Source organism: Mustelus asterias, chromosome 21 (assembly GCF_964213995.1).
Source record: "Mustelus asterias chromosome 21, sMusAst1.hap1.1, whole genome shotgun sequence".
NCBI classification, from domain to species: Eukaryota; Metazoa; Chordata; class Chondrichthyes; order Carcharhiniformes; family Triakidae; genus Mustelus; species Mustelus asterias.
The window spans coordinates 74,121,591-74,149,193 of record NC_135821.1 but is presented as its reverse complement, the minus strand read 5'-3'; the positions used below and the strand labels follow the sequence as shown (position 1 = coordinate 74,149,193).

General features: G+C 44.6%; 1 protein-coding gene across 12 annotated transcripts in view; it reads right to left on the bottom strand.

Annotated features, from left to right (window-relative positions):
* LOC144509414 (transcription cofactor vestigial-like protein 2) overlaps positions 1–27,603 on the bottom strand; it is a 64,954-nt gene that overhangs the window by 6,019 nt on the left and 31,332 nt on the right. For 2 of the 12 annotated variants that reach the window (XM_078238259.1, XM_078238260.1), the window contains exons 1-2: positions 6,425–6,701; positions 4,490–4,757 (exon numbers count right to left, since the gene is read on the bottom strand). In XM_078238259.1, the coding sequence (XP_078094385.1) occupies positions 4,490–4,757; positions 6,425–6,505 (349 nt within the window). In that variant the 5' untranslated portion in view covers positions 6,506–6,701. Of the gene's footprint in view, positions 1–4,489; positions 4,758–4,929; positions 5,629–5,693; positions 6,272–6,424; positions 6,702–27,603 lie in introns of those variants that run through there. The other 10 variants (XM_078238268.1, XM_078238263.1, XM_078238270.1 and 7 more) reach the window with 7 other exon arrangements.

Here is a 27,603-nt window from a genome sequence, read left to right as displayed (position 1 = left end):
CGATTGTCTTTGCAGAGTGGCAGCGGAATCCCCCACCCCCACCGATCACTCCACCAGGCCCTGTACCCATGCCTGATGGGCAGTACCAAGGTGCCTCCTAGGCATTGCCACTTTGTCCATTGGGTAGTGCCGGGGGCACAGGCTGGTACTGTCAAGGTGCCAATGCCAAGGGGACACTCCCCTGCTGCCCAACCCTCTGGGGGCCCCAACTGTCCCCACTTCACTCCAGTGGGGTTAGGCTGCTAGTTCCCTGAAAGTGGGGTGCTACAGTAATCCCTACTGGAGTGAACCACTCAGGTGGGGGGCTAGCGGGCCCAGAGACTTCAGTCCTGGGCCCACTAATCTCATTCAAATGCTATTAAAATGACCATTTAAATGGTCTTTGTGCCTCTCCACTGATTTCTGGCATGGAGCAGACACCACCGGAAATCCGGCACTGGGAGACGCTAGCAGGGCGCAAATGCATGCACGAATCCCGCGAATCAGCTGACGCGAGAATCTCCTAGCCCGCTGCACTCAAAGCATCCTCTTCAGAGCTCACCCTCCCACCCCACTTTGTGTCATCTGCAAATGTAGAGATATTACATTTAGTTCCTTCATCTAAATCATTTATATATATATATATAGTGAATAGCTGGGGTCCCAATACTAGTCCCTGCGATACCCCACTAGTCATTGCCTGCCATTTGGAAAAAGACCTGTTTTTTTCCTACTCTTTGTTTCCTGTCTGCCAAAGAGTTTTCTATCCATCTCAACACATTACACCCAATTCCATGTGCTTTAATTTTACACCCTAATTTCTTATGTGAGACTTTGTCAAAAGCCTTTGGAAAGTTCAAATAAACAACATCCACCACCTCCCCCTCATCGACCCTATGAGTTATATCCTCAAAGAATTCTAGTAGATTTGTCAAGCATGATTTCCCTTTTATAAATCCATGCTGACTCTGTCCAACCTTGCCACTCTTTCCCATGTGTTTTGCTATAAAATCTTTGATAATGGATTCTAGAATTTTCCCCACTACCGATGTCAGTCTTGGTGGTCTATAATTCCCTGTTTTCTCTCTACCTCCCTTTTTCAATAGTGGGGTTACATTAGTTACACTCCAATCTGAGCAACTGTTCCATAGTCTATAGAAACTTGGAAGATGACCACCAATGCATCCACTATCTCTCGGGCCACTTCCTTAAGTACTCTGGAATGTAGATTATCAGGCCCTGGGGATTTATTTGTTATCAATCTCATCAGTTTCCCCAACACTGTTTCTTTACTAATTCCGATCACCTTCAGTTCCTCCCTTTCACTAAACCCTGTGTCCCCCAATACTTCTGGTATCTTATTTGTGTCCTCCTTTGTGAAGATGAAATCAAAGTATGTATTTGTCAGCCATTTAGATGAAGATTTGACTCGGTTAGGGAGGATCAGACTGGATTAGGGAGGATTGAACTGGGTTTGGGAGAAATTGACTGGGTTGGGGGGGGGGATTTGACTGGTTTAGCGATGATAATTTGACTAGGTTATGGATGATTTGACTAGGTTAGGGAGAATTTGTCTGGGTTAGGGAGGATGTGACTAGGTTAGGGAGGATCAGACTGGGTTAGGGATGAAGATTTGTCTGTTGCTATTACTCTTTCTCGCCATGTAAAGATGAGGAATTAGTTCCTGAGTGCACATCGACGCAAAACACAAGCCATCAGACCCAGCACATCCGGAATGGACCACAGGACACCACCTCACACCCATCTGTGTAGTATCAATCCAGACTCTGTCTACACTAATGCCAATGTATCTGGCTTTGTAAAAAAAAACATACAGCAAACTCTCCAGTTTGCATTTTGACATTGATATCTTGGGAGCGTGGGGTCAAATCGCGGGGCAGCAGTGAAAGAGCGTAAGGGGAATGCTATTGGGGCCATCCGGTACGTGCGGACTCTTTGAAGAAAATGTTTTGACAGTTCTTTCAGGGGGGAGCCCTGTTTAGCGGATGGGGTTATATTATTTTGCGAGGAGAGATTGGATAGGAAGATCTCTGATCCACGAGTTAAATGCAGCGAAAATAATGAGTGTAGTAATTCTCCCTCACAATACTGGGAAAGCGCTGTGCTCTCTCTGAAATCTCCTGCTATATTGGCTGGGCACTATAGGAATTCAAAATGTAAAAACGAAGCATTCATCAGTATAACGTTTAAAATAGGTTCAAGTGCACGAGGGTCCTATTACTAGTCAGTATTCAGAAGCCAACGCAAGGTCAAATGTGGGTCTATGAACATAAAATCTTTTTTGGAAACTCGCGTTATATTTAGAGGGGTTTAGATTAAAAATGACTAATTCGGGATGCTGTGTGGAAGCTGCTAATATTAACTCACCGTCTGTTTACCATGAAACAGCACGAGAGGCCACCACATAATGAACAGGAGGGGGAAGAGTTTGGAGTGCATTCGGTTAATCAGTCAATCTCCACAGCCCTTCATTCTGAAACTTGAGCTTATTCGTGTTTTGTGTCATATTTTGCTGATTTAGATTCGGTCGGGAGGGGAGGAATATAAAACATCCCGGAGCAGGGGATATTCCAGTATTTTATTCCGGCTGAGGACGGTGAGCGTGAATTTCGTGAGATATTTCCAGCAGGATCTCAGAAATATTAACATGATGGAATATCTGTGCGGATTTGTGTTGTTCCTTAGTTGGGAAACTTGGAATCCGGCGCTTTGGGGAGTTATTTTTGCCCATCCCATATAAACATTCACATCGGTGACTGTCTTCACTCACATCATTGAAGCCATACAGTACAACCTCGCCAATGTTTTCCAATGAATGCCATTGGCTTATTGCAGATTGTGTGAGGGATTTTGATTTTTGAATCTAATGATTTGGATTTGGATTTTTGAATCTCAGCAAAATAAAACAGTAATTAAGGTGTCAGGCTTTAGTTCCTGCATTTAGTTCAAGCAACGTCAATTTAATAAATGATTATTTGCTCTTTGCGAGATACTCCTTGTGAGACATTGGCACAGTAACCCCACTTTAAAAGCGTTTCATTGTGAAGCAGGTTCTAAGGTTATGAAAGATGCTATTTAGATGCCAGCACTTATTTAGCCTGGTTTCCTTGTTTAATCTGGTTCCCACTGGCAGCGGAATGGGCTGTTTCACATAAAAGTTAAAGTTAAAGCTTATTTAATCGTCACAAGTAAGGCTTACGTTAACACTGCAATGAAGTTACTGTGAAATTCCCCTAGTCGCCACAGTCCAGTGCCTGTTCGGGTCAATGTACTTAACTAGCACGTCTTTCAGACCGTGAGAGGAGACCAGAGCACCGGGAGGAAACCCACACAGACACGGGGAGAACGTGCAAACTCCACACAGACAGTGACCCAAGCGGGGTCCAAAACCCAGGTCCTTGGCGCTGTGAAGCAGCAGTGCTAACCATTGTGCTACTGTGCCTCTCATTCCTGGGAAAGCACTGAAACCAACAAGTGTATTTTTTTTATTCAATCATGCTGGCTCGGCCAGCATTTACTGCCCATCCCTAGTTGCCCTTCAGAAGATGGTGGTGAGCTGCCTTCTTGAACCACTGCTGTCCACCTGCTGTGGGTTAATACAACTGAGTAGCTTGCTAGGCCATTTCAGAGGGTAATTGAGAATCAACCACATTGCTGTGGCTCTGGAGTCACATGTAGGCCAGGCCAGGTAATGGTGGCAGATTTCCTTCTCTAAAGGACATTAGTGAACTAGATAGGTTTTTCCCATAATCAACCAATGGTTTCTTGGTCATATTCTTAATTCCAGATATGTTTTCTTGAATTCAAATTCCATCATCTGCTGTGATGGGATTCGAACCCGAATCCCCAGAACATTAGCGGAGTTTCTGGATTAATAGTCTGGCAATAATACCACTCGGCCATCGCATCCCTGTGAACGTTACGAGAAAGAACCGTTTAAACTTACGTAATCACCTGCATAAAGCCAAAAGGACGGACTTTAGGTCATTGAGTGTCTTTAAGACAAAGATTGATAGGTTGTTGATTAATAAGGGGATATGGGGAAAAGGCAGGAGAATGGGGATGAGAAAAACATCAGCCATGATTGAATGGCGGAGCAGACCCGATGGGCCGAGTGGTCTAATTCTGCTCCTATGTCTTATGGACTTTTTCAGATATCTACTGGCAATCTGCAATTTTCATTCATATTTAGAGTATTCGTTTTTCTTAAGGAGCTTATGTTTATAAAACCTGCCTGCGCTTGAAGCAGAGTCCTCACAAAAAACCTGACAAATAACTGACTGCTCAGATAGGTTGTCTAAGCGATAAAAGCAAAAGTAAGTAAAGTTTATTTATTAGTCACAAGTAAGGCTTACATTAACACTGCAACGAAGTTACTGTGAAATTCCCCTGGTGCAATTCAATAAAGATATGTAAAGAGAGCTTTGATGTCTACTTTGGAAAAACATTAGGCGCAATGTCAAGCGAACTGACCCCTGTTACATTTTACCTGATAATCCTGAGCTAGGCTTCCTGGGTTTGCAGCTCCTGCTTTCAGGCTTGTAGTTACTGAGCGCCCGGGTAAAATGTTCATCTACCACACTGCTGATATCCCCATTGAAATAGGTGAACAGGACACACTTGGAGTTGATGTACTCTGCCTCGGGTCTCTCCTTCTCTCCCATGGCAGCTTCCTTGCTGGAGGTTGAAGAGTGGGAGACGGCGCAGGGGAGAACTTCCATCGCGACTTCCTGCACTCGCGGGTAAACAGAGAAAGTCTGCAAGAATGGAGATTGCAGAATGTTAGAGTGGCCAGAGCGAAATGGCGAGGTTTGGACACACATCACCCCCCCTGTTGTCGGAGCACAGAACGGCCTCAAACTGCATCCCCAATGTTAGAATAAATGGGGAGTCTTTCAGTTAGATTTCCAATATTCCAATCGCACAAACCTGACTCTCACTGCAAGGTGCCCATTAATGAACTGGAGAGGGATTTCTGTGTGTGGACATATAGCTTCATATCTGTATGGACAGATTGGTGGGTTCCAGCCTCGCACAGGGTGTTTAGCTGCTATAAGGAAGGTTTCTCCTGCGCACTTCTCCCCACAGGAGAACGCCCCTCCTGATTTTACTCTGTCCGCGAACTCCTTTCGATAATGGAAAGAATTCTGTGTCGAATTCGAGAAATTCTTTCCGATTGGAGAACCCAGTTTTCCTTTTAAACAGCGACGTGTCGGGTCTGACATAATCTGATTCCAGGAATAAAGATCTTGGCTTTAGCACAACCCCCCGCCACCGCGCCCCCCCCTCCACCCCCCACCGTCTGCCAATGGGAGTTGCTCCCCCTCTTCACCCCTTCATCCCCTCACTCTCACACTCCCTCACTCTCACACTCCCACACCCCCCTCACCTCCTCATTCCCTCACCCCCACACTCCTCACCCCCACACCATGCTGGATCTCAGTCTTTTACACAACCAGATATTGACTGGGAGAGAAAGCTAGACAGAACCCACAGGAACTGTCACAGTCAATGTAACACCACCCCCCCCCCCCCGCCCCCTTCACCCCCAACCCCAGGTTTCCCCCGCTGGGGAAAGGAGCTCCTGTGGCCCACTGTCACTGTCACATCACTGCTTTGGTTTGGTTCAAGTGTTAACTTTAGCACAAGTCGAAATTAGAGGTTGCACAGAGCGGTGAAGAATACTCACTGACCCGAGATCAAAGCGGTGGATAAAACCGAGTCAAAGCAGCAAATTCAATAAAACAACAACTGGGAACATTATTCAAACAAATTTAATGTAAGGGAAGTTTAGAAAGCGGAGCAGTTTAGTTAACTTTCCGTGAGTTTGTTTTGAAGCAGTGCAGGGGTTATCCACAGCTCCCGCTAACTGCTGCCAGTTGCGGATTTGCTGCTGAAAGGGGTTGAAACTGAAGCAATGGTTCCTCTGACCCGCAGAGGCAGCTCTCACTTCATGAGATCACCAAGTTTAGACGAGTTTGTGAGGGCGATTTCTCACCCCCATTGGCAGCAGAGATTACAGGTTGCAGACACCAAGAGCAGTAATAGCCCTCCCAGGCCCTGTAACCAATTATATCTGTAACAAAAGCAGAAAATGCTGGAATATCTCAGCAGCTCTGACAGCATCTGTGGGAGGGTATAGAGCCAACGTTTCGAGTCTGGATAACCCTTCGTCAGAGCCCCTCGATCGCCCCTCCAGAGCTCCTCCAGTTACCCTCCATCCCCCCTCCAGAGCTCCTCCAGTTACCCTCCATCGCCACTACCTCACACACACACAAACAAATCTCAAACTGCAACGCAATTGCTGCAAGCTCGAGGAGAAACATTTCTGACACGGGGCACATTCCAGCAATATTGCGGTGAGCATTGAAAAAAAAATTCAAGGGACCGACTGTGCGAGAAGTGACCCATTCCTCTGTCCTACCTGAGTAGCATACGCTGGGGCGGTTGTAAAGTAAGGATGATGCGCTCCATACGTGTGGTACATAACATCCAAACAGCTCATGGTGGGACACCCAGTGCATGTACTGGACAGGCTCCAGATTCAGACAGGTGACAGCTCCATGGTCTCACAGTGTCTGAGTGACAGCAGCGAGGCCAAAACAACTGTGTGTGTGTGTGTGTCCACCCCCCGGCCAGGAGCTGGAGAGTGGAAACAAGTTTTTACTCCCTGTATCCAGTCATTCACTCCTCCCCAGAGTGAGTTTACCCGCAGCCCCCAACCAATAGAAGTCAGCAGAAAACACACACACACACACATATGCAAATCTTTAACTGTGTGAGGGATTGGGGTAGGCTCTTAGCAAAAAGTTCCTCCAAAGTCAGGGAACAGACACGAACCTTCATTGAAGTGGTCGTTTGTTTTCTGTACCAGGAACACAATCCCAAACAAAACACAACTCAGAAATCGTTTGTTTTGAGGAAGATTTGTACTGGGACCTTTGGAGAATCATTCCCCCCACCCCCCTCAACAGTTGTGGGTTTTTTTAAGCACTTAAAAGTTTTTAAAGGTTTATTTATTAGTTACAAGTAAGGCTTGCATTATCACTTCGATGAAGTTACTGTGAAATTCGCCTAGTGTCTCCGAGGAAGCGAAGCATTTTATATAAGCGACCCAGCCATTATTCCCTGAACCTGTTAGAGGTTGGACGATAGATTTTCACAGTAGCTTCATTGCAGTGTTAATGTAAGCCTGCTTGTGACACTAATAAATAATAATAAAAATAATAAAAAAGATTAATTCCAGTGGGAAAAATCAATGCATTATTTTGCTCGCATTTTTGCAAACTACAGTATTTCCTCCTCACCTTCCTCTCCCCCCCCAAGGTCTTCTCTCTCCCAAATCAGTTTAATACACTCGGTACTCCCAAGTCTAGGTGGTTTTCACAGTATTATTTTCCTTAAATTAAATAAAATGTTGATGCGGGCAAACCCCCGAGCTCCCACTCTTCCTTCGTTTTAAAAGGACATTTCTCTCCGCACCTTCTAAATTTTATCATCAAGTGGTTAAAAAATGGTGTTGATTTAACTTCAGTTTATGCAGGCAGGTCATTCTGACACCCTCAGCCGCCGGGACTCCCAATCTGGTGACAGAGAGAGTCTCTTGCTTCTCAATTCCAGTTTAGCTTCAGAATCCCAGAAACGGTGGTTTGTGTGAATCGCTGCAAAGCTTTTGCTGTAATGCAACTGTTAAACAATTGCAATCTTCAGGCACCCCAACTTATTGCACGCGCTCCCACGCAATTGGAAATCTGTGGGTTCAAGCCCCATTCCAGCAGTTAAATCAAGGTTGACACTCTAATACAGTTCTGGTGGCGGGGTTGTACAGTCCAGCCGGATGAGATTAAACCAAAATCCTGCCAATCCTCTCAAAACGATCCCTTGGCACTATTTGGAAGAGGACTAGGAAAGTCCCCCCACGCCCCCCCCCCCCTCACCCGTGTTCTGGCCTTAAGGCGCTCTGGCCCGGGGTGGCACAGTGGCACAGTGGGTTAGCACTGCTGCCTCACAGCGCCAGGGACCCGGGTTCGATTCCCGGCTTGGGTCACTGTCTGTGTGGGGTCTGCACGTTCTCCCTGTGCCTGCATGGGTTTCCTCCGGGTGCTCCAGTTTCCTCCCACAGTCCAAAGATGTGCAGGTTAGGTGGATTGGCCATGGTAAATTGCCCCTTCTGGTCAGGGGAAACTGGCTAGGGTAAAATGCATGGGTTTATAGTCCCATAGTCCAAAGATGTGTGGGTGAGGTTGATTGGCCAGGTTACAAATTGTCCCTGAGATGCGTAGTTAGAGGGATTAGCGGGTAAATATGTAGGGGTAGGGCCTGGGTGGGATTGTGGTTGGTGCAGACTCGATGGGCCGAATGGCCTCCTTCTGCACTGTAGGGTTTCTATGGTTTCTATGGTTTCTATGGTGATGGGGATAGGGCCTGGGTGGGAATATGGTCAGTGCAGATTCGATGGGCCAAATGGCCTGCTTCTGTACTGTAGGATTCTATGATCATTTTATGAATTTATCATTCAGTCAACATCTATCTCTCTCTCACACACACACAAACAAGGTTATCTGGCTGTCATGACATTGCTGTTTGATTTTATTTTTTATTGTCACTTAAATTAGTATATAGTGAAAATTATAGTTTCTTGCGCGCATTCATTCATAGAGAAGGAAAGGAGAGAGTGCAGAATGTAGTGTTACAGTCATAGCTAGGGTGCAGAGAAAGATCAATTTAATGTGAGGTAGGTCCATTCAAAAGTCTGATGGCAGCAGGGAAGAAACTGTTCTTGAGTCAGTTGGTACATGATCTCAGACTTTTGTACCTTTTTCCCGATGGATGAAGGTGGAACAGCGTATGTCCGGGGTGTATCGGGTTCTTGATTATGCTGGCTGCTTTTCCGAGGCAGCGGGAAGTGTAGACAGTGTCAATGGGTGGGAGGCTGGTTTGAGTGATGGACTGGGCTACATTCACGACCTTTTGTAGTTTCTTGCAGTCTTGGGCAGAGCAGGAGCCATACCAAGCTGTGATACAACCAGAAAGAATGCTATCTATGGTGCACCTGTAAATGTTTGTGGGAGTTTGTTTGATTGGCTGTAAAGTGCATTGTGATAGCTCCAGGTTGTGAAAGGTGCGATATAAATGCATGTCTTTTTTCACAAAATGTCCCATGGATTAAAGACAAGATAATTGAAATGTTTCTTTATTTTGTATCGCACTTCTCTGAAAGGTTAGATTCCTTGCTTTGCAAAAAATCACAGAACCATAGAATCTCTGGTGCAGAAAGAGGCCATCTGGCTCATTGAGTCTGCACTGACTGGCCGAAAGAGTATCCCATCCTGGCCCTCTTCTCTGCCCTATTCCTGTAACCCCACACGTTTAGCATGGGTTAATTCAGTTAACCTGCACATCTTTGGACACTAAGTGGCAATTTAGCATGGCCAATCTATCTAATTTACACTAAGGTGCAATTTAGCATGGTCAATTCACTTAACCTGTACATCTTTGGACACTAAGAAGAATTTAGTATGACTAATCCACCTAACCTACACATCTTTGGATACTAAGGGGCAACTTAGAATGGCCAATCCATCGAACCTGCACATCTTTGGACACTAAGGAGCAATTTAGCATGGCCAGTCCACCTAACCTGCACATATTTGGACTGTTGGAAGAGTTGGATAATCATATAGAATCATAGGATCATAAAATCCTACAGTGCAAAAGGAGGCCATTTGGCCCATCAAATCTGCACTGACCACAATCCCAGCCATGTCCTATTCCCATAACCCCATGCATTTACCTTAGCTAGTCCCCCTGATACTGAGGGGCAATTTTAGCACGGCCAATCCACCTAACCCACACATCTTTGGATATCTGCAAAAGCTTGAATCATTTTGAAATTAATGAACACTTTTTTGCAAAGAAAGTGGTCAGGAACTGTATTCATGCAACTAAGACATTATTGGAAGGAGGAAAAGCGGACACCGGTAAAAGGACCAGCCATCATTTAAAAACAAGCACATTGTGTAAGTAGGAAGGTAACAATGGCTGAGGATTGGTGGAATTCTTGTGGTGATTATTACAGAGACATTGTCGAATAGTTCACAGAGCGAACTGATATAAGTATAGGTATCATTGTCAGATGAATGTTGCATAGCTTAATTTTGAAACCAAAGTTGTAATGTTATGTTTTAAAAAGGATAACGTTGACCCAAAACAGCATCGCATGAATAAAGCGCAATAAAATAAATTATTATTTGAAATGACTCTATTATGACTCTATCAGCTATTACTGATGTTTCACACAACATTTAATCAAATAACACAATCAATTAAACATCAATCACTCTAGAAATATTGGACAATATTTATTAAGTTTATAAGCAGCAGTAGTTGTGAAATTGGAAAGAAAAATTTCAATGTCCAACCAAGATTACATAAAGTATAATTTTTTGGGGGGTTGACACAATTTATTCTACGCTTTTAAGATTTTTGTCTGACAGGTTGACACACTCAGTATTGAGTATTGTATGTTAAGTTGTCAGGGGGATTACTGCAAACCAGAAAGGTACCTCCCTACAAAGGCTGAGGAGTGCGAAATATCCAGGATTTGTTTGGAATGGTCTCAGCTTTGTATTACTCCTGATTTAAGACTCAGTGACAAGAACATCTTTGCAGCTACATTCCTGTCAGATTATTAATAAGGGTGGGTCTTCTTAACGTCTGAATTTTACTCTCCAAATAAAGGGCTAAATCTCTGCTTCTAGTTGCTAATATTTTTAAGAAGAGGTAAACATTACCACAGACACGCCCTACATGCTTTTCCACTTCATTGCAGTTGCAGTTTTGAAATCAAAATGCATTCCCCTCTTACCTGCTCCAACTCAAACTGTCTCATTTTCTCAACACTTCAAATCTCTCAATTCCTTATTTCCAGTTTTTAAAAAAACCTCTTTAAAATGTATAGTTTTTAAAAATCAGGCTTGAAATTACTCGACTTCTTTTGATGTAACTTGTCTTCCTCAAACCTTTTCCAAACTTGGGGGTGTTCCACACAGCCCATGGGACTTGAATCTTCACCTGAGTTCCTCAATTGAAAAATCATTGCATAAACCATATCTTCCCCTGCCCATTCTGTTTATTAAACAATGCGCTCACAAGTTTGTAATCTCCACAACTTGAGCTGAGTTTTGGATCCTGGAACACTGCATCAAAAAGATTGCCTACCATAACCATAGAAACCCTGCAGTGCAGTTGGAGGCCATTCGGCCCATTGAGTCTGCACTGACAACAATCCCATCTAGACCTTATTCCCATAACCCTACCCCGCTAATCCCTCTAATCTACGCATCCCAGGACACTAAGGGGCAATTTAGCATTGCCAATGCACCTTACCTACACATCGCTGGACTGTGGGAAGAAACCAGAGCACCCGGAGGAAACCCATGCAGACACGGGAGAACGTCCAGGCTCTGCACAGACAGTGATGCAAGCTGGGAATCGAACTGCGGTCTCTGGAGCTGTGAGGCAGCAGTGCTAACCACTGTGCTACTGTGTTGCCTCTTTAATTTTCCCTCCTCCATTAGTTCATATGCGGCCATGCTTTTTCATGCGTTTGTCAGTTCCAAATTGACCATTCAAATGCTCTCGCCCTCCATGAACTTCAGTTCATCTGCTTTGCCTACCCAATTCCAATATACCAATTCCTTCACCTTTGCTCCTTGGTGCATGTTCCCCCCCCCCCCCCCCGCCTCCTTCCCCCCCCCACCCCCTTCCCCCCCCTCCCCTCCCCCCCCATGCCTTAAATTTAAAATTCTCATCCATACGTGTAAATTCCTTCAAGACTTTGTTTCTCCTTAATCTCTACAGGACCTTTTTCCCCTGAACTCTCCATGCCAGAAGATTGGAGGTTAGCGAATGTTGTCCCATTGTTTAAGAAGGGGAACAGAGACTTCCCCGGGAATTATAGACCGGTGAGTCTCACTTCTGTTGTCGGCAAGATGTTGGAAAAAATTATAAGGGATAGGATTTATAGTTATTTGGAGAGTAATGAATTGATAGGTGATAGTCAGCATGGTTTTGTGGCAGGTAGGTCGTGCCTTACTAACCTTATTGAGTTTTTTGAGAAAGTGACCAAGGAGGTGGATGGGGGCAAGGCAGTGGACGTGGTATATATGGATTTTAGTAAGGCGTTTGATAAGGTTCACCATGGTAGGCTTCTGCAGAAAATGCAGATGTATGGGATTGGGGGTGATCTAGGAAATTGGATCAGGAATTGGCTAGCGGATAGGAAACAGAGGGTGGTGGTTGATAGTAAATATTCATCATGGAGTGCGGTTACAAGTGGTGTACCTCAGGGATCTGTTTTGGGGCCACTGCTGTTTGTAATATTTATTAATGATCTGGATGAGGGTATAGTTGGGTGGATTAGCAAATTTGCTGATGACACCAAAGTCGGTGGTGTGGTAGACAGTGAGGAAGGGTGTCGTAGTTTGCAGGAAGACTTAGACAGGTTGCAAAGTTGGGCCGAGAGGTGGCGGATGGAGTTTAATGCGGAGAAGTGTGAGGTAATTCACTTTGGTAGGAATAACAGATGTGTTGAGTATAGGGCTAACGGGAGGACTTTGAATAGTGTGGAGGAGCAGAGGGATCTAGGTGTATGTGTGCATAGATCCCTGAAAGTTGGGAATCAAGTAGATAAGGTTGTTAAGAAGGCATATGGTGTCTTGGCGTTTATTGGTAGGGGGATTGAATTTAGGAGTCGTAGCGTTATGTTGCAACTGTACACAACTCTGGTGCGGCCGCACTTGGAGTACTGTGTGCAGTTCTGGTCCCCACATTACAGGAAGGATGTGGAGGCTTTGGAGAGGGTGCAGAGGAGGTTTACCAGGATGTTGCCTGGTATGGAGGGGAGATCCTATGAGGAGAGGCTGAGGGATTTGGGATTGTTTTCGCTGGAAAGGCGGCGGCTAAGAGGGGATCTTATTGAAACATATAAGATGATTAGAGGTTTAGATAGGGTGGATAGTGATAGCCTTTTTCCTCTGATGGAGAAATCCAGCACGAGGGGGCATGGCTTTAAATTGAGGGGGGGTAGTTATAGAACCGATGTCAGGGGTAGGTTCTTTACCCAGAGGGTGGTGAGGGATTGGAATGCCCTGCCAGCATCAGTTGTAAATGCGCCTAGTTTGGGGGCGTTTAAGAGATCCGTAGATAGGTTCATGGACGAAAAGAAATTGGTTTAGGTTGGAGGGTCACAGTTTTTTTTTTTAACTGGTCGGTGCAACATCGTGGGCCGAAGGGCCTGTTCTGCGCTGTAATGTTCTATGTTCTATGTTCTATGTTCTATGCCAGGGTAGTCATGTTGGAGTCGGATATAACTTTGGTGAGGCCACAGCTAGAGTACTGTGTGCAGTTCTGGTCACCACATTATGGAAAGGATGTGATTGCATCAGGGGGGTTGCAGAGGGGATTCACCAGGATGTTGCCTGGGACGGAACACTTAAGTTATGAAGACAGGTTGGATAGGCTTGGGTTGTTTCCATTTGAGCAGAGAAGACTGAGGGGCGACCTGATCGAGGTGTACAAGATTATGAGAGACATGAGCAGAGTGGATAAGGAGCAGCTGTTCCCCTTAGTTGAAGGGTCAATCATGAGGGGACATGGGCTCAAGGTGAGGGGCAGGATGTGGGGAAAGACCCTTTTACCCAGAGGGTGGTGATGGTCTGGAATGTGCTGCCTGGGAGGGTGGTGGAGGCGGGATGCCTCACATCCTTTAAAAAGTACCTGGATAAGCACTTGGCGCATCATAACATTCAGGCCTATGGGCCAAGTGCTGGCAGATGGGATTAGGTGTTTCTAATGTGTTGGTGCGGACTCGATGGGCTGAAGGGCCTTTTGTGCGCTGTATGATTCTATGATTTGACTCCGTATCTTGATTCCCTTTGCCCACCATGCACAGCCAATGTTTCTGCTTCCTCTGGAATTCCCTCCCATCGCCACTCCTGCTTTCCACTCCTCCTTTAGGATCTCCCTTTTCATCAAGTCTTTGGACACTAAACATTTCATCACCTGCCCTGAGATCTCCTTTAACCCAACTCCGATGGTTTTTGTTTGCACTCTGTGATGCACCTTGAGAATTAAATGCAAGTTGTTACAGCGTATAGAACCACAGGAGGAAGCTTTCCTCTGCGTTATCAGTTGCTAAACATGCTGATAAAAATCTCCCTGATCACTATTCTGAGTGAATTAAGACTATATTGTATGATTTTGCTCAAAATCAGTTGTAAATTCATTATCACATTAGACAAAATCTTCCCCACAAGAAAGAACCTGAAATTCAAAAAAATAAATTTTTATCTAATGCTTTTTATGACTACACAGTGTCTCAAAGCACGTTATCATCAGTAAGTACTCTTTGAACTGTTGTTACTGGTGTAATGTAGGAAACGTGGCAGCTGATATTCTACGCAGCAAACTCCCACAGTGTGTAAGTGTGTACACTTTTTTTTTGTGATCTTGATTGAGAAGTAAGTACTGGCCAGGACACCAAGGATAGTTCAACAGGGCTCCTTCAGAATCATGCCCTGGAATCATTTATATCCATCTGAGTTGGGAGATGGGGCCTCAGTTTAATATCTCATCCAAAAGACAGCACCACCAACAGTGCAGTGTTCCTCCAGTACCTCACTGGAGTGTCAGCCATGGGCCAGGAATTTCTGACTCCACTGTGGTGGGAGCCATTGCGGGCGGGACTGGAAAATGCGGCAAGCCAGCCAAAATTCCATTGACTACAGTGGCACCGATAATCCCGCCCTTGATTTGTTCTTAAACCCTAGAGTGGGACTTAAGCCCAGAACTTAGCGATTCAGTGGGAAGTGAGGTTGTGGCAGGCACACTTCACAGACCAATCTGAATTCAGCATACACATTCCTTTATTAATGGAACTAATGGAAACATGGGACATGCTAAGTTGCCCTTTCCTTCAAATGATTGACACTATTTTATATTGGATAAATTGTGGATAATTGGAAAGGGAGAATCTCTGCTGAAGATCGGTACTATTTTTGACAGTAGATTTTCTGGTCAGAATGTATCTGCTTTCACAGCAGTTTTGCAGTGGGTAGGCATCTGTTGACTGGTGTGAATTTGTGTGATATGAGTTTTATTTTCTCAAAGTTAGTGTCGAGTGAGTATCAAACTCTTTGCATGTTCCAGCAGGCGGTTAGTATTCAGCTTCATGGTGGTCTCTGCGCTTGTTTAGTCATTGTTGCTTCCTCTGCCTAATGGTGTTCATTTTAATTTTATCCCTCTCTGCATGCATCATTTTCATAGGATCATAGAATCACTACAGTGCAAAAGGAGGACATTCAGCTCATCAAACCTTCCCTGTCCCTGTAACCAAATGTATTTACCCTGCTAATCCCCCTTACACTAAGGATCAATTTACCATGGCCAATCTACTGAACCCGCACATTTTTAGACTGTGGGTGGAAACCGGAGCACCCAGAGGAAACCTACGCAGACCCAGGGAGAACGTGAAAACTCTACACAGAGGCAAGAAAAATTACTTGCTTCCAGTCTATTGTCATATAGAGTTGTATTATCCATGGTTCACTGAATAATGTACTCACCTCTGAATCGGAAGGTTAGGGTTCAAGTTAGGACTTGAGTACAATAATCTTGGATAGGCCGACACTTTAATGCAGCACTGAGGGAGTGCAGCACTGAGGGAGTGCAGCACTGTCAGCACTGAGGGAGTGCAGAACTGCCAGAGGTGCTTTCCTTGAGATAAAATGTTAAACTGAGTCTCTGCCTGTTCTTTCAAGTGAATGTAAACTGAATGTAGAAGAGAAGAATCATAGAGTCCATACAGTGCAGAAGGAAGCCAGTCAGCCCATCAAGTCTGCACTGACAACAATCCCACCCAGACCCTAACCCCGTAACCCACATATTTACTCTGCTAGTCCCCCGATACTAAGAGGCAATTTAGCATGGCCAATCCACCTAACCTGCACATTTTTGGACTGTGGGAGGAAACCAGAGCACCCGGAGGAAACCCACGCAGACACGGGGAGAACGTGTAAACTCCACACAGACAGTGACCCAAGCCAGAATTGAACCCAGGTCCCTGGCGCTGTGAGGCAGCAGTGCTAACCACTGTGCCACCGTGCCGTCCAAACCCATGACAGTATTTTGAAGAAAACTAAGGGAGTTATCCATGGAGTCTAGGCCAACGTTTATCCCTTAATTGACATGATAAAAACAGATTATCTGGTCATTATTACATTTGTGTTTTGTGGGAGTTTGCTGTGTATAAATTGCATACTCTGTTTTTAGATTATATACCTTGACTATAACTTCAAAAGTACTTAATTGGCTGTGGAATGTGCTTTGGAATGTATGGTGGTCATATCAATGCAATGCAATGATTTGGAAGAAGGTGTAACTGGTGTAATCAGCAAGTTTGTGGATGACACGAAGATGGCTGGAATTGTGGATAGCGAAGAGCATTGTCGGGCAATACAGCAGGATATAGATAGGCTGGAAAATTGGGCGGAGAGGTGGCAGATGGAATTTAATCCGGATAAATGCGAAGTGATGCATTTTGGAAGAAATAATGTCGGGAGGAGTTATACAATAAATGGCAGAGTCATCAGGAGTATAGAAACACAGAGGGACCTAGGTGTGCAAGTCCACAAATCCTTGAAGGTGGCAACACAGGTGGAGAAGGTGGTGAAGAAGGCATATGGTATGCTTGCCTTTATAGGACGGGGTATAGAGTATAAAAGCTGGAGTCTGATGATGCAGCTGTATAGAACGCTGGTTAGGCCGCATTTGGAGTACTGCGTCCAGTTCTGGTCGCCGCACTACCAGAAGGACGTGGAGGCATTGGAGAGAGTGCAGAGAAGGTTTACCAGGATGTTGCCTGGTATGGAGGGTCTTAGCTATGAGGAGAGATTGGGTAAACTGGGGTTGTTCTCCTTGGAAAGACGGAGAATGAGGGGAGATCTAATAGAGGTGTACAAGATTATGAAGGGGATAGATAGGGTGAACAGTGGGAAGCTTTTTCCCAGGTCGGAGGTGACGAGCACGAGGGGTCACGGGCTCAAGGTGAGAGGGGCGAAGTATAACTCAGACATCAGAGGGACGTTTTTTACACAGAGGGTGGTGGGGGCCTGGAATGCGCTGCCAAGTAGGGTGGTGGAGGCAGGCACGCTGACATCGTTTAAGACTTACCTGGATAGTCACATGAGCAGCCTGGGAATGGAGGGATACAAACGATTGGTCTAGTTGGACCAAGGAGCGGCACAGGCTTGGAGGGCCGAAGGGCCTGTTCCCTGTGCTGTACTGTTCTTTGTTCTTTGTTCTGTCTTCCATTACTTTAGGCCCTATACCCAGCCGTGTACATTGGCTTGTAACCCTATCAGTTGTTAAGAAGGTATGAGCATAGGAGTGAGTGTTGGCAATATTAATGGATAAATGCCCAAGGAATATTTCAAAACACATAATCCCTCCACAAATATCGTGGACAGAAGAATGTTGTATGAATGTATTTGTCTGTCAGTGTTAACAGTATGTCTGTGAGACAGTCCTGTTGTATTGTTACTGATACAAACACCAATCACTCATAATGAATTGGGTAAACATGTGGTGGGTTCACTTATTTAGAATAGGCAAATGAGAACAGTTATACACAGGTAGAAAAACTGAAGACAGCAGCAGCAGAGCTGTGTGCATGTGCACTGCTGAAAGGAAAAAGTGTAACTAAGACTGGAACACATGACACATTTCCCTTCTATTGATGCCATGCTGCTATCCCTTAAAAGCAAATTACAACACCCCCCTTTCTTTTTAAAGATACTTTCTCCCCTTCCAAAGAAGTAGAAGTGTATACAATACATGCCCATCTTTAGTAACCATTACATAAGTGTGTAGAACAGATGAATTTATGAGTCTCTAAAGCGTAGTGTTTATCTACCAGTAATCCCAGATCTTGTAATGGTAACCTTGTCTGGTTGTTTCTTTAATATTTCACAGTGATCAGTGGGATTGTCATTCCAGGGTGTTGTTCCTGATTGCATCTGGGATCTTGTCCTCAGTGCAATAGGACCATATTGTGCTTGAGGAGCTGGCATGGATCTGATTTGTCCATATTTACACCTCACCATTATGCCTTTCTGTATAATAACTTCATAGGATCTTTGTTCTGAGAAATTCCTTGTCATGGCAACTGTTCATCATGTACCTTCTGCGGAATCCTGGATGTAAACTTTGCAATTCTGTATCCTCAAATGCATTGTACAAGGCACCTTCTCTTCCAGTTTGAAAAGTTGTGCCCTAGTTTCTGAGAGAGTAGAATGGGTAAGGGTAGGTAAATTTGTACGCACAGGTCTGTCAAACATGAGCTCCACTGGTGATGGAATAGTGACACTGGCAGATATTGTTCTCAGGTGTAACATTGCAATGTGTAGATCTTGGCTGGTCTATCTACATTTGAGAATTAAGGACATCACTCATTTGTTCAGCTAGGTAGTTAGATCTAGGGTAATGAGGATAAGTGTTGTGATCAATATTTCACTTCTTACTTGTATCCTGAAGTGGCTTAGCAAAACATTGCAGACTGTTATCTGCAATTCTCTCCAGGAACACCAAAGAAAAATTGAAAATAGCATTTAGAGGGTGCATGACAGCTGTGTTTGTTGTATTGTGCAATGGGGGCACTTGGTAAAGTAGTTGATGATGACGATGAAGGCAGTGAAAGAGTTTGGATGAAGTTTTTGACCAAGGATAGATAGAAACTTCATGTGGCATCAGTGGTTCTTTGTGCTGACTTGGCGAATGCTCTTGACATGTCTCACACTTCCTGACAATGACTTCAATGTCACTGTTCATACCCGGCCAATAAACTGTCTCTCCTGTTAGTCTTCCCCATCCGCTCTATGCCCATGTGTGAGTGATGAAGTTGTTGAAGAATATCCGGTCAGAAACATTCCGGTATGATGGCCTGCCTGCCTTCAGAAATGACTCCCTTGGGGATGCCTGTCTCGTCCTGGTGAGATCAAATGGTTTTACATGCTTGTGAACATGCTGAATTGAATCAGGTCACCCTTCAATGACGATTTTCCACAGTTTCTCTGGTGCGGAATATTTTGCCGTTTCTTGTAGCTGTTGCCATTTGCGTTGCACACAATGTACCAGATCAATTTGGAGAACATCTTCCAGTTTGGTGCCAATTAAACCAGCTTGTAGATCCAAGGATATATCTTCTGTTTCCGCTGGGTTAGGCAATCTGCTAAGTGTATCTGATGTGATCATTAGGTTACCCTGGTTTATACCTAATCTCACAGTTGTAACTTTGTATCTTTATCAAGAGACATTACAATCTTGGCAGTGCACTGGTCAATAGTTCTTGCCAAATCCTCTTTAGCGACTTGTGGTCGGTCTCCACCACAAATCTTTTGCCAAAAGTGGATGATTTCACACACTGAAGCTAATGTTTCCCACTCAGTGTTGGAGTAGTTGGGTTGTGTTACAGACAGACTTTGAAGCGAATGTAATCGATTTGCCTTTTTGTAGTATCCATGCTCCCAGGCATTTGTGCGATGCATCTATCTCCAGGGTAGTTGTCTCCCTAGGATTGTAAAATTGCAATGTTACTGCTTCTGATAATGACTGTTTCAGTGCTTTGATGGTCTCCGAGCCACAGGAAAGATACATCCTTGCTCAACAATGTCCTTAGCGATGAAAATTTTTGTCCAAATTGGGAATGGATGAAGACAAGAAATTAAAGAGCCTTGACATCTCCAAAAGATTGACCTCACCTTGAGGAGTTGGCATGGTGTTAATATCCTCTATTTAACTTGGATCGGGACATATGACAGCACTGGAATAAATAGAAGATATTGATCTGATGCACATTGATGTCAGACTTCTGACTATTGAACACTAATCCTTCATCAAGTGCGGTTTAAGTTTATTAAGTTTATTTTATCAGTATCACAAGTAGGCTTACATTAACATTGCAATGGAGTTACTGTGAAAAGCCCCTAGTCGCCACACTCCGGCACCTGTTCGGGTACACTGAGGGAGAATTTAGCACAGCCAATGCACCTAATCAGCACATCTTTCGGACTGTGGGAGGAAACCGGAGCACCCGGAGGAAACCCATGCAGACACGGGGAGAACATGCAAACTCCACATAGACAGTCACCCAAGCAGGGAGCTGTGAGGCAGCAATGCTAACCACTGTGCTGCCGTGCCGCCCACGGCTTGAATCAATAAGCACAGATTGTGGTCATGTTCTTGCTTTGTTCTACCCACAGTATCAATGCCATTGGTGATTCGGATAGTTATGACCAGTCCCAGGTGAGATTCCCAAACGTTGTTGACCTGGGCGAGACCCCTCGATTTGTCACCGCCCAGGCTGGATACCCCCAAACTATTACAAACCCGAGCGAGGAGGGATCACCAGCTCTGCGTCTTCATTCAACCCACCCTCTGTTGGTCGTAACAAAGGTGAAGATAAATGGTAAAATACAAGCATCTACATTCATATGGTTAAAAGTTAGAATTGAGTCAAATAGTAAGTAAATATAAATTAAAATGATATACGGAGCAGTCCTTGAGCTAGAATCATGGAATCCCTAAAATTCAGAAGGAGGCCATTCGGCCTAAACCAACAACAATCCCACCCCTTCCCCGTAACCCCACATATTTACCCTGCTAACCCCCTTGAAACTGCAGTCAATTTAGCATGGCCAATCAACCTAGCTCGCACGTCTTTCGGACTGTGGGAGAAAACCGGAACACCTGGAGGAAACCCATGCAGACACGGGGAGAATGTGCAGACTCCACACAGACAGTGACCCAAGCTGGGAATCGAACCTGGGTCCTCGGCACTGTGAAGCAGCAGTGCTAACCACTATGACATCGTGTCCTTGTGAGGAATAGATGATGAACATTGCGACTGATAAAGGTTGATTTCAGTAGAGTTGACTTCTGTGGACTATTGGGAGGGATTCCATTGTCTTGCTAGGTTTGGGTGTTCTAGTGAATGCGTCAACAATTGGGGTTGTACTTAGGACCTATAAGCTTCTTTGATTGGCGAGGGTCGCTACATGCTCATATCCATTCTTGAGTAACTCTTCGATGTCTTCCTTTCAGCTTACCTCCATGGGAGTGGATGCAATCACCAATGAAACAGTTTTGTCTGATATCTGCATTTAAAAAATCCCAGCATGTACTCACTTCTCTGCACCTGATGAAGTGGCCTTTGAATTGTGTAGGTTGTTGTTGAAATAGCATGAACTCGAGTCAATGAGTGCGGAGGCTGATAAAATCAAAATACAGTGGGTGCTGGAATCTGAAACAATTCTGAAACAAGCTCTGACGCAGGGTCATCCAGACTTGAAACGTTGGGCGCGATCTTACCGCTCGTTCATGTCACGCTCCCACTGCAGCGAAGATGGAGATTTCGGCAACAAGCCAAAAGGATTGGAAAATCCCACAGGCGTGAATGGTCAGAAAATTCCAGCCGTTACTTCTGCTCTCTCCACAGATACAGGAAGACCGCTGAGATTTTCCAGTGTTTTCTGTTTTAATACAGAAGTTGAACCTGATTCTCAACCAGCCTGTCAATGTCGTCCACATTGTTTGCGGATTCTTTGGCTCTTCTTCTGTCAATCCCGACATGCCCAGCTCACATAGGCTTTCATTCCCAATTGCTAGGCAAACGTTCTTGGCTTGCTTGTCTGGTTCAGATACATCTGAATCAAGAAACCACGGGCAGTATTTTAATGCCCCTTCCTGTCAGCGGATTTTCCGCTCCCACTGAAGTTAATGGACTTTTGAAAGGCTTGCTGAATTTTCTGGCCCCTCCCCCCTCTGCGATGGGGGTCATAAAATTCCGCGCCACAGCTCCATACACTGTTTTACACATTTTGAATTTAGATAGTAGATCAGCCACTTCTCAATCCAAACTGGAGAAATTTGTCGATGTTTTGACAATATCCCTTCCTTTTCCTACAGAACCTGGGATGACTGTCGCTGCTTTTGAGTCCTTTTCCAGAGCTCTGCCACTTATAACTGCAACCTTCTCTGGCCCAATTTTTATGATGATTTTTTTCGCTCGATTCTCCCTTGCTCACTATTGATCTAGCCCACACCATGGTCACGCGCCTTTCCCCACTGAGCTAACCCAGTGCTGCTCCTCTCAATGTGCTGTCCTACTCACCACGAGGGATCCATCTGCTTACCAGATAATTGAGCATTATCCCAGCACAGAATCTTCAAAGCTTTTCTAGGCAGTCACCGCACTGTGACTCCAACACTCCCTGATACTTAAAATTCATTGTGATCTGATTAGAATGTTGAGGATTGCCTTCTACTTTGTAATATGATGTATGTCTATTCACCATATTGTTTCTGTACTTAATCTTGCTGCCACCTGTCCCACCACCGCTGATCACCCTATCATGTTTTTCTAATGAGATAAACACCAATTACTCTTAAGGGATTGGGTGAACATGTTGTGGGTTCCTTTATTACACCAGCACGGTGACACAGCGGTTAGCAAGTAGTTAATACAATTTAAATATTATTAGCAGGCCCGGGACTGAAGTCTCTGGGCCCACCAGGAGTGGTTCACTCCAACGGGGATTACTATAGTTCCCCACTTGTGGGGAGCTGGTGGCCTGACCCCACTGGAGTGAAAGGGGGGACCATTGAGACCCCCAGAACATTGGGCTCCAGGGGGTGCCCCCTGGGCATTGTCACCTTGGCAGTACCAACCTGGGCCCCCAGCATTGCCCAAGGGTCAAAGTGCCAATGCCCAGGGACACCTTGGCACTGCAAGAAGCCCAAGTGTATTAACCACGGGTTCGATTCCCAGCTTGGATCACTGTCTATGCGGAGTCTGCACGTTCTCTTCATGTCTGTGTGGGTTTCCTCCAGGTGCTCCGCTTGTCTCCCACAGCCCACAGATGTGCGGGTTAGGGGATTGGCAATGCTGAATTCTCCGTCAGTGTACCTGAACAGGTGCCGGAGTGTGGCGACTAGAGGATTTTCACAGTAACTTCATTGTAGTGTTAATGTAAGTCTACTTGTGACACTAATAAATAAACTTAAACTTAATTAGACTAGCACATGAGCGCATATATACATAAGTAGAATGCTTGAATACATCAGCAGAAGAGCTGTGTGTGTGGTGCTCTGCTCAAAGTGAAAAATGAAATGAAAACTGGATCACATGACACACTTCCCTCCTGGTGATGTCATGCTTAAAGGCAGATTACAGAATCGTCCTTTGGTGACAATTACTGGAGATTAGCAATTGGTTGGAAAAAACCTATGAGTTGGATTTGCTGACCAATAATTGGCTACTGGTAAAGGTATTCTGGTTGAAAATCAGTTTATAATGTTTTAGAGTTTAGTTGAACAGCAGATTAGCAGAGCCACACCCATTGGGTAAATTCCTCATTCCTCACCAGTGGCAGAAAAAGTAGAATTTCAAACAATTAATTCTTAAATGCCTACTGGAATGAACAAACTATTTGGTTAAGGGTGCAGTTATATTTCTCCTATTGAGTTTGCATTGATGTCTGACAATAGAAATTATGTCTTGGTGCAAGTTACATGAAAGTAGAACTTGTGTAAAGTGTCAAAGCTCCCAACTCTCTGCGAGTGCAGGAAAGCTGACCAACATCCGAATGCAGGGATCTAGAAGAGAGTGTCAGAGAGCCAGCAGTTAATTTTTACCTCTTACATGTGGGCTTAGCATTTGCACAGATAATTAATCTTTAAAACAATGTGACAGATTAACAATAACGCCATTTAAGATTATCCTCAAATAAGATTATTAGAAAGCTCCCTTCAATTAGAAAGGCATGGCAAGATATTAAGCAAAACAGCTGCTGGACCGTACACAATTCTGAGGATGCACAGGCTGGAGTAGCAGTGATTAGCCTGGCATTTTGACCGGATAAAGATATTACATATTGGGTTATGAGATTTGGACAATTGCCACCAAATCGCCAGAAACCACATGGCTGCCACTTTATTCTGTTTGTGATTGGGGTTAGAGCTGCTTTGCATTGAGGCACTGCCATACAGTGTTATAATCTTTTCATTATTAACCAATGCAAACACTAATGATAAAGCAAAGAGAGGAAGAGAGAAGACAAGCATTACCTCAGGGTAACCCTCCTCGTGATGCCCTACTGCACTGGTTCCAATGCATCTGGCGGACTCCATTTTATCTGGGCACCACGCCTCAGGAAGGATATACTGAAAAAAGAACCGCCATTATCTCCCACCCTCCGCATTTCGATAGCACCTTTCTGATCACAGGACATCCAAAAGCAGTTTACAGCCAATGAAGTACTTTTGCAATGTAATGTAGGAAACGTGATTGCCAGTTTTCACAGAGCAAGCTCCCTCAAGCAGCAATGTGAGAATGGACAGGTAATTGATTTTTCTGGAGTTGGTTGATAGATAAATATTGGCCAGGACATCTGGGCTAACTTCTTTGCTCTTTTTTGAAGGAGTATCATCCACCCAAGCAGAAAGCTGGGGCCTTGATTCAGAATCTGAGCCAATATTCAGATCTCTGACAGTACAGCATACCCTCCCTACTGTTTTGGTATGCTGAGCTTGATTTTTGTACTGAGGCCCTGGAGTGGGACTTGAACCCAGAACCTTGCAACTCAAAGGTGACATTGTTACCCACTGAGCCACAATACAGAGCTTTGTAAGATTTTAATCATAATTTAAAAGGGTGTTGGTAGTCAGGTACAACTTGATAACCTAGAAAAAGACCCTTATTAATGTACCATCATGTCCATCTTTCAAACTGTAGACTGTTCATCTATATTTTAGAGAAATGAGGGTCACACCTTTAGGTAATAGCACAGTAATGTATTTCAGGCAGGTGGCCCTTGATTCACCTAGTTTCTCATGTAAGGCATCTGTCACTTTAACCATCATGAATTCTTCCAGTTGCCCACGGTTTGCCCATTTTGAAAACCCTGATTGACTTCCAAATGCTTCTTCTCCCTCTGATGAAATGTACCCCTCTCCACAACTGACATAATGGAAGCATATTGCCCAATCCCCAAAACTAACGCTTGACTCCAGCTGGACCTGATGAAACGTCAAGCAGTCTGTGTCCATCCTGGAGGCCCACTCAACTCAAACTGACCTCTCTCATCCACTGATCATGAATGGCACTACCTCAAATCAACAGGACACTTGGCCCTCCATCCTTCCTGTACCCAGGCTGAACTATTAGGCCCTCAGAAACTAAAACTAAACAAGTTACCCCAACTCTTTCGCTCACCTTGCATCCAACACATAAAATAAAATGTCAAGAAAGCTGAACGGATTGGCACACTTCCACAGACTCCATGGAATCAAAAATGAACAAAGAACAAAGAACAAAGAAAATTACAGCACAGGAACAGGCCCTTCAGCCCTCCAAGCCTGCACCGACCCATGCTGCACGACTGAACTAAAACCCCCTCTGCTTCCGGGGATCATATCCCTCTATTCCCATCCTATTCATGTATTTGTCCAGACGTCCCTTTAAACTCACTACCATATCCGCTTCCACTACCTCCCCCGGCAACGAGTTCCAGGCACCCTTCATCTGTGTAAAAAACTTACCTCGGACATCTCCTTTAAACCTTGCCCCTTGCACCGTATCCTGTGCCCCCTAGTAATTGACACTTCCACCCTGGGAAAAAGCTTCTGACTATCCATCCTGTCCATGCCCCTCATAATCTTGTAGACTTCTATCAGGTCGCCCCTCAACCTCCATCGTTCCAGTGAGAACAAACCAAGTTTCTCTAACTTCTCCTCATAGCTAATGCCCTCCATACTGGGCAACATCCTGGTAAATCTTTTCTGTACCCTCTCCAAAGCCTTCACATCCTTGTACAAGGATGTACAAGGACTTCTGAAAAGAGACATGAGGATGCATCTTTTTGAAAACTCAATAACAATAATTTTCTGTTCAACTATTTGGTCATTCATTCTGCACATTGAGCATTGTTTTGCTGAGGCAATTTTGATTGAGTTGTCTATTTAATTTTTTCTCTGGAGTCTGTGCTCCCAGTGTACCTGACAGTAAAGCTTACTTGTTTCCCACATATTGAACTGCATAATAAACAAAGAACAAAGAACAGTACAGCACAGGAACAGGCCCTTCGACCCACCAAGTCTGTGCCGACACAAATGCCTCTCTAATCTAATATTTTCTTGCCTCTATATTGTCCATGTCCCTCTATTCCCTGCCAATCATGTATCTACAGTAAGAAGTTTAACAACACCAGGTTAAAGTCCAACAGGTTTATTTGGTAGCAAAAGCCACACAAGCTTTCGAGGCTCTGAGCCCCTTCTTCAGGTGAGTGGGAATTCTGTTCACAAACAGAACTTATAAGTTCTCCAGAACTTATAAATTTCTCCAGTTTGGATTGAGAAGTGGCTGATCTACTATCTAAGTTCTGTTTGTGAACAGAATTCCCACTCACCTGAAGAAGGGGCTCAGAGCCTCGAAAGCTTGTGTGGCTTTTGCTACCAAATAAACCTGTTGGACTTTAACCTGGTGTTGTTAAACTTCTTACTGTGTTTACCCCAGTCCAACGCCGGCATCTCCACATCATCATGTATCTATCCAGATGCCTCTTGAACGTTGTTATAGAATCTGCTTCTACCACCTCCTCCGTCAGCGCGTTCCAGGCATTCACCACCCTCTGTGTGAAAAACTTGCCCCTTACATCTCTTTTAAACTTCCCCTTTTAACTTTCAACCTATGCCCCTGAGTAAATGACCCTTCGACCCTGGGAAAAAGACTGACTATCCACTCTATCCAAGCCTGTCATAATCTTGTAAAACTCTATCAAGTCCCCTCTCATCCTCCGACGCTCCAATGAAAACAATCCAAGTTTGTTCAACCTTTCTTCATAGTCCATATCCTCCAAACCAGGCAACATCCTGGTAAATCTCTTCTGTACCCTTTCCAGTGCATCAACATCCTTCCGGTAGTGTGGCAACCAGAATTGTACACAATACTCCAAATGCGGCCTAACCAAAGTCTTATACAGCTGCAACATGATTTTCCAATTCCTATACTCAACATCCTGACTGATGAAGGCCAGCATGCCATATGCCTTCTTGATTACCTTGTCCACCTGAGTTGCCACCTTCAGGGAACTGTGGATCTACACACCTCGATCCCTCTGAATGCTAATATTTCTGAGGGCTCCACCATTTACTGTATACTTTCCTTCTGACCTTCTAAATCACATCATCTCATATTTGTCCAGGTTAAATTCCATCTGTCATCTTTTGGCCCAGGTCTCCAGCCAATTTATGTCCTGCTGTGTCCTCTGACAATCCTCCTCACTATCCGCTACTCCCCCAATTTTTGTATCATCCGCAAATTTACTAATCAGACTACGTACATTTTCCTCCAAGTCATTTATATATATTACAAACAACAAAGGCTCCAGCACTGATCCTTGTGGGACACTACTTGTCACAGACCTCCAGTTGGAAAAATACCCTTCCACTGCTAATCTCTGTTTTCCATGCCCAAGTCCATTTTGTATC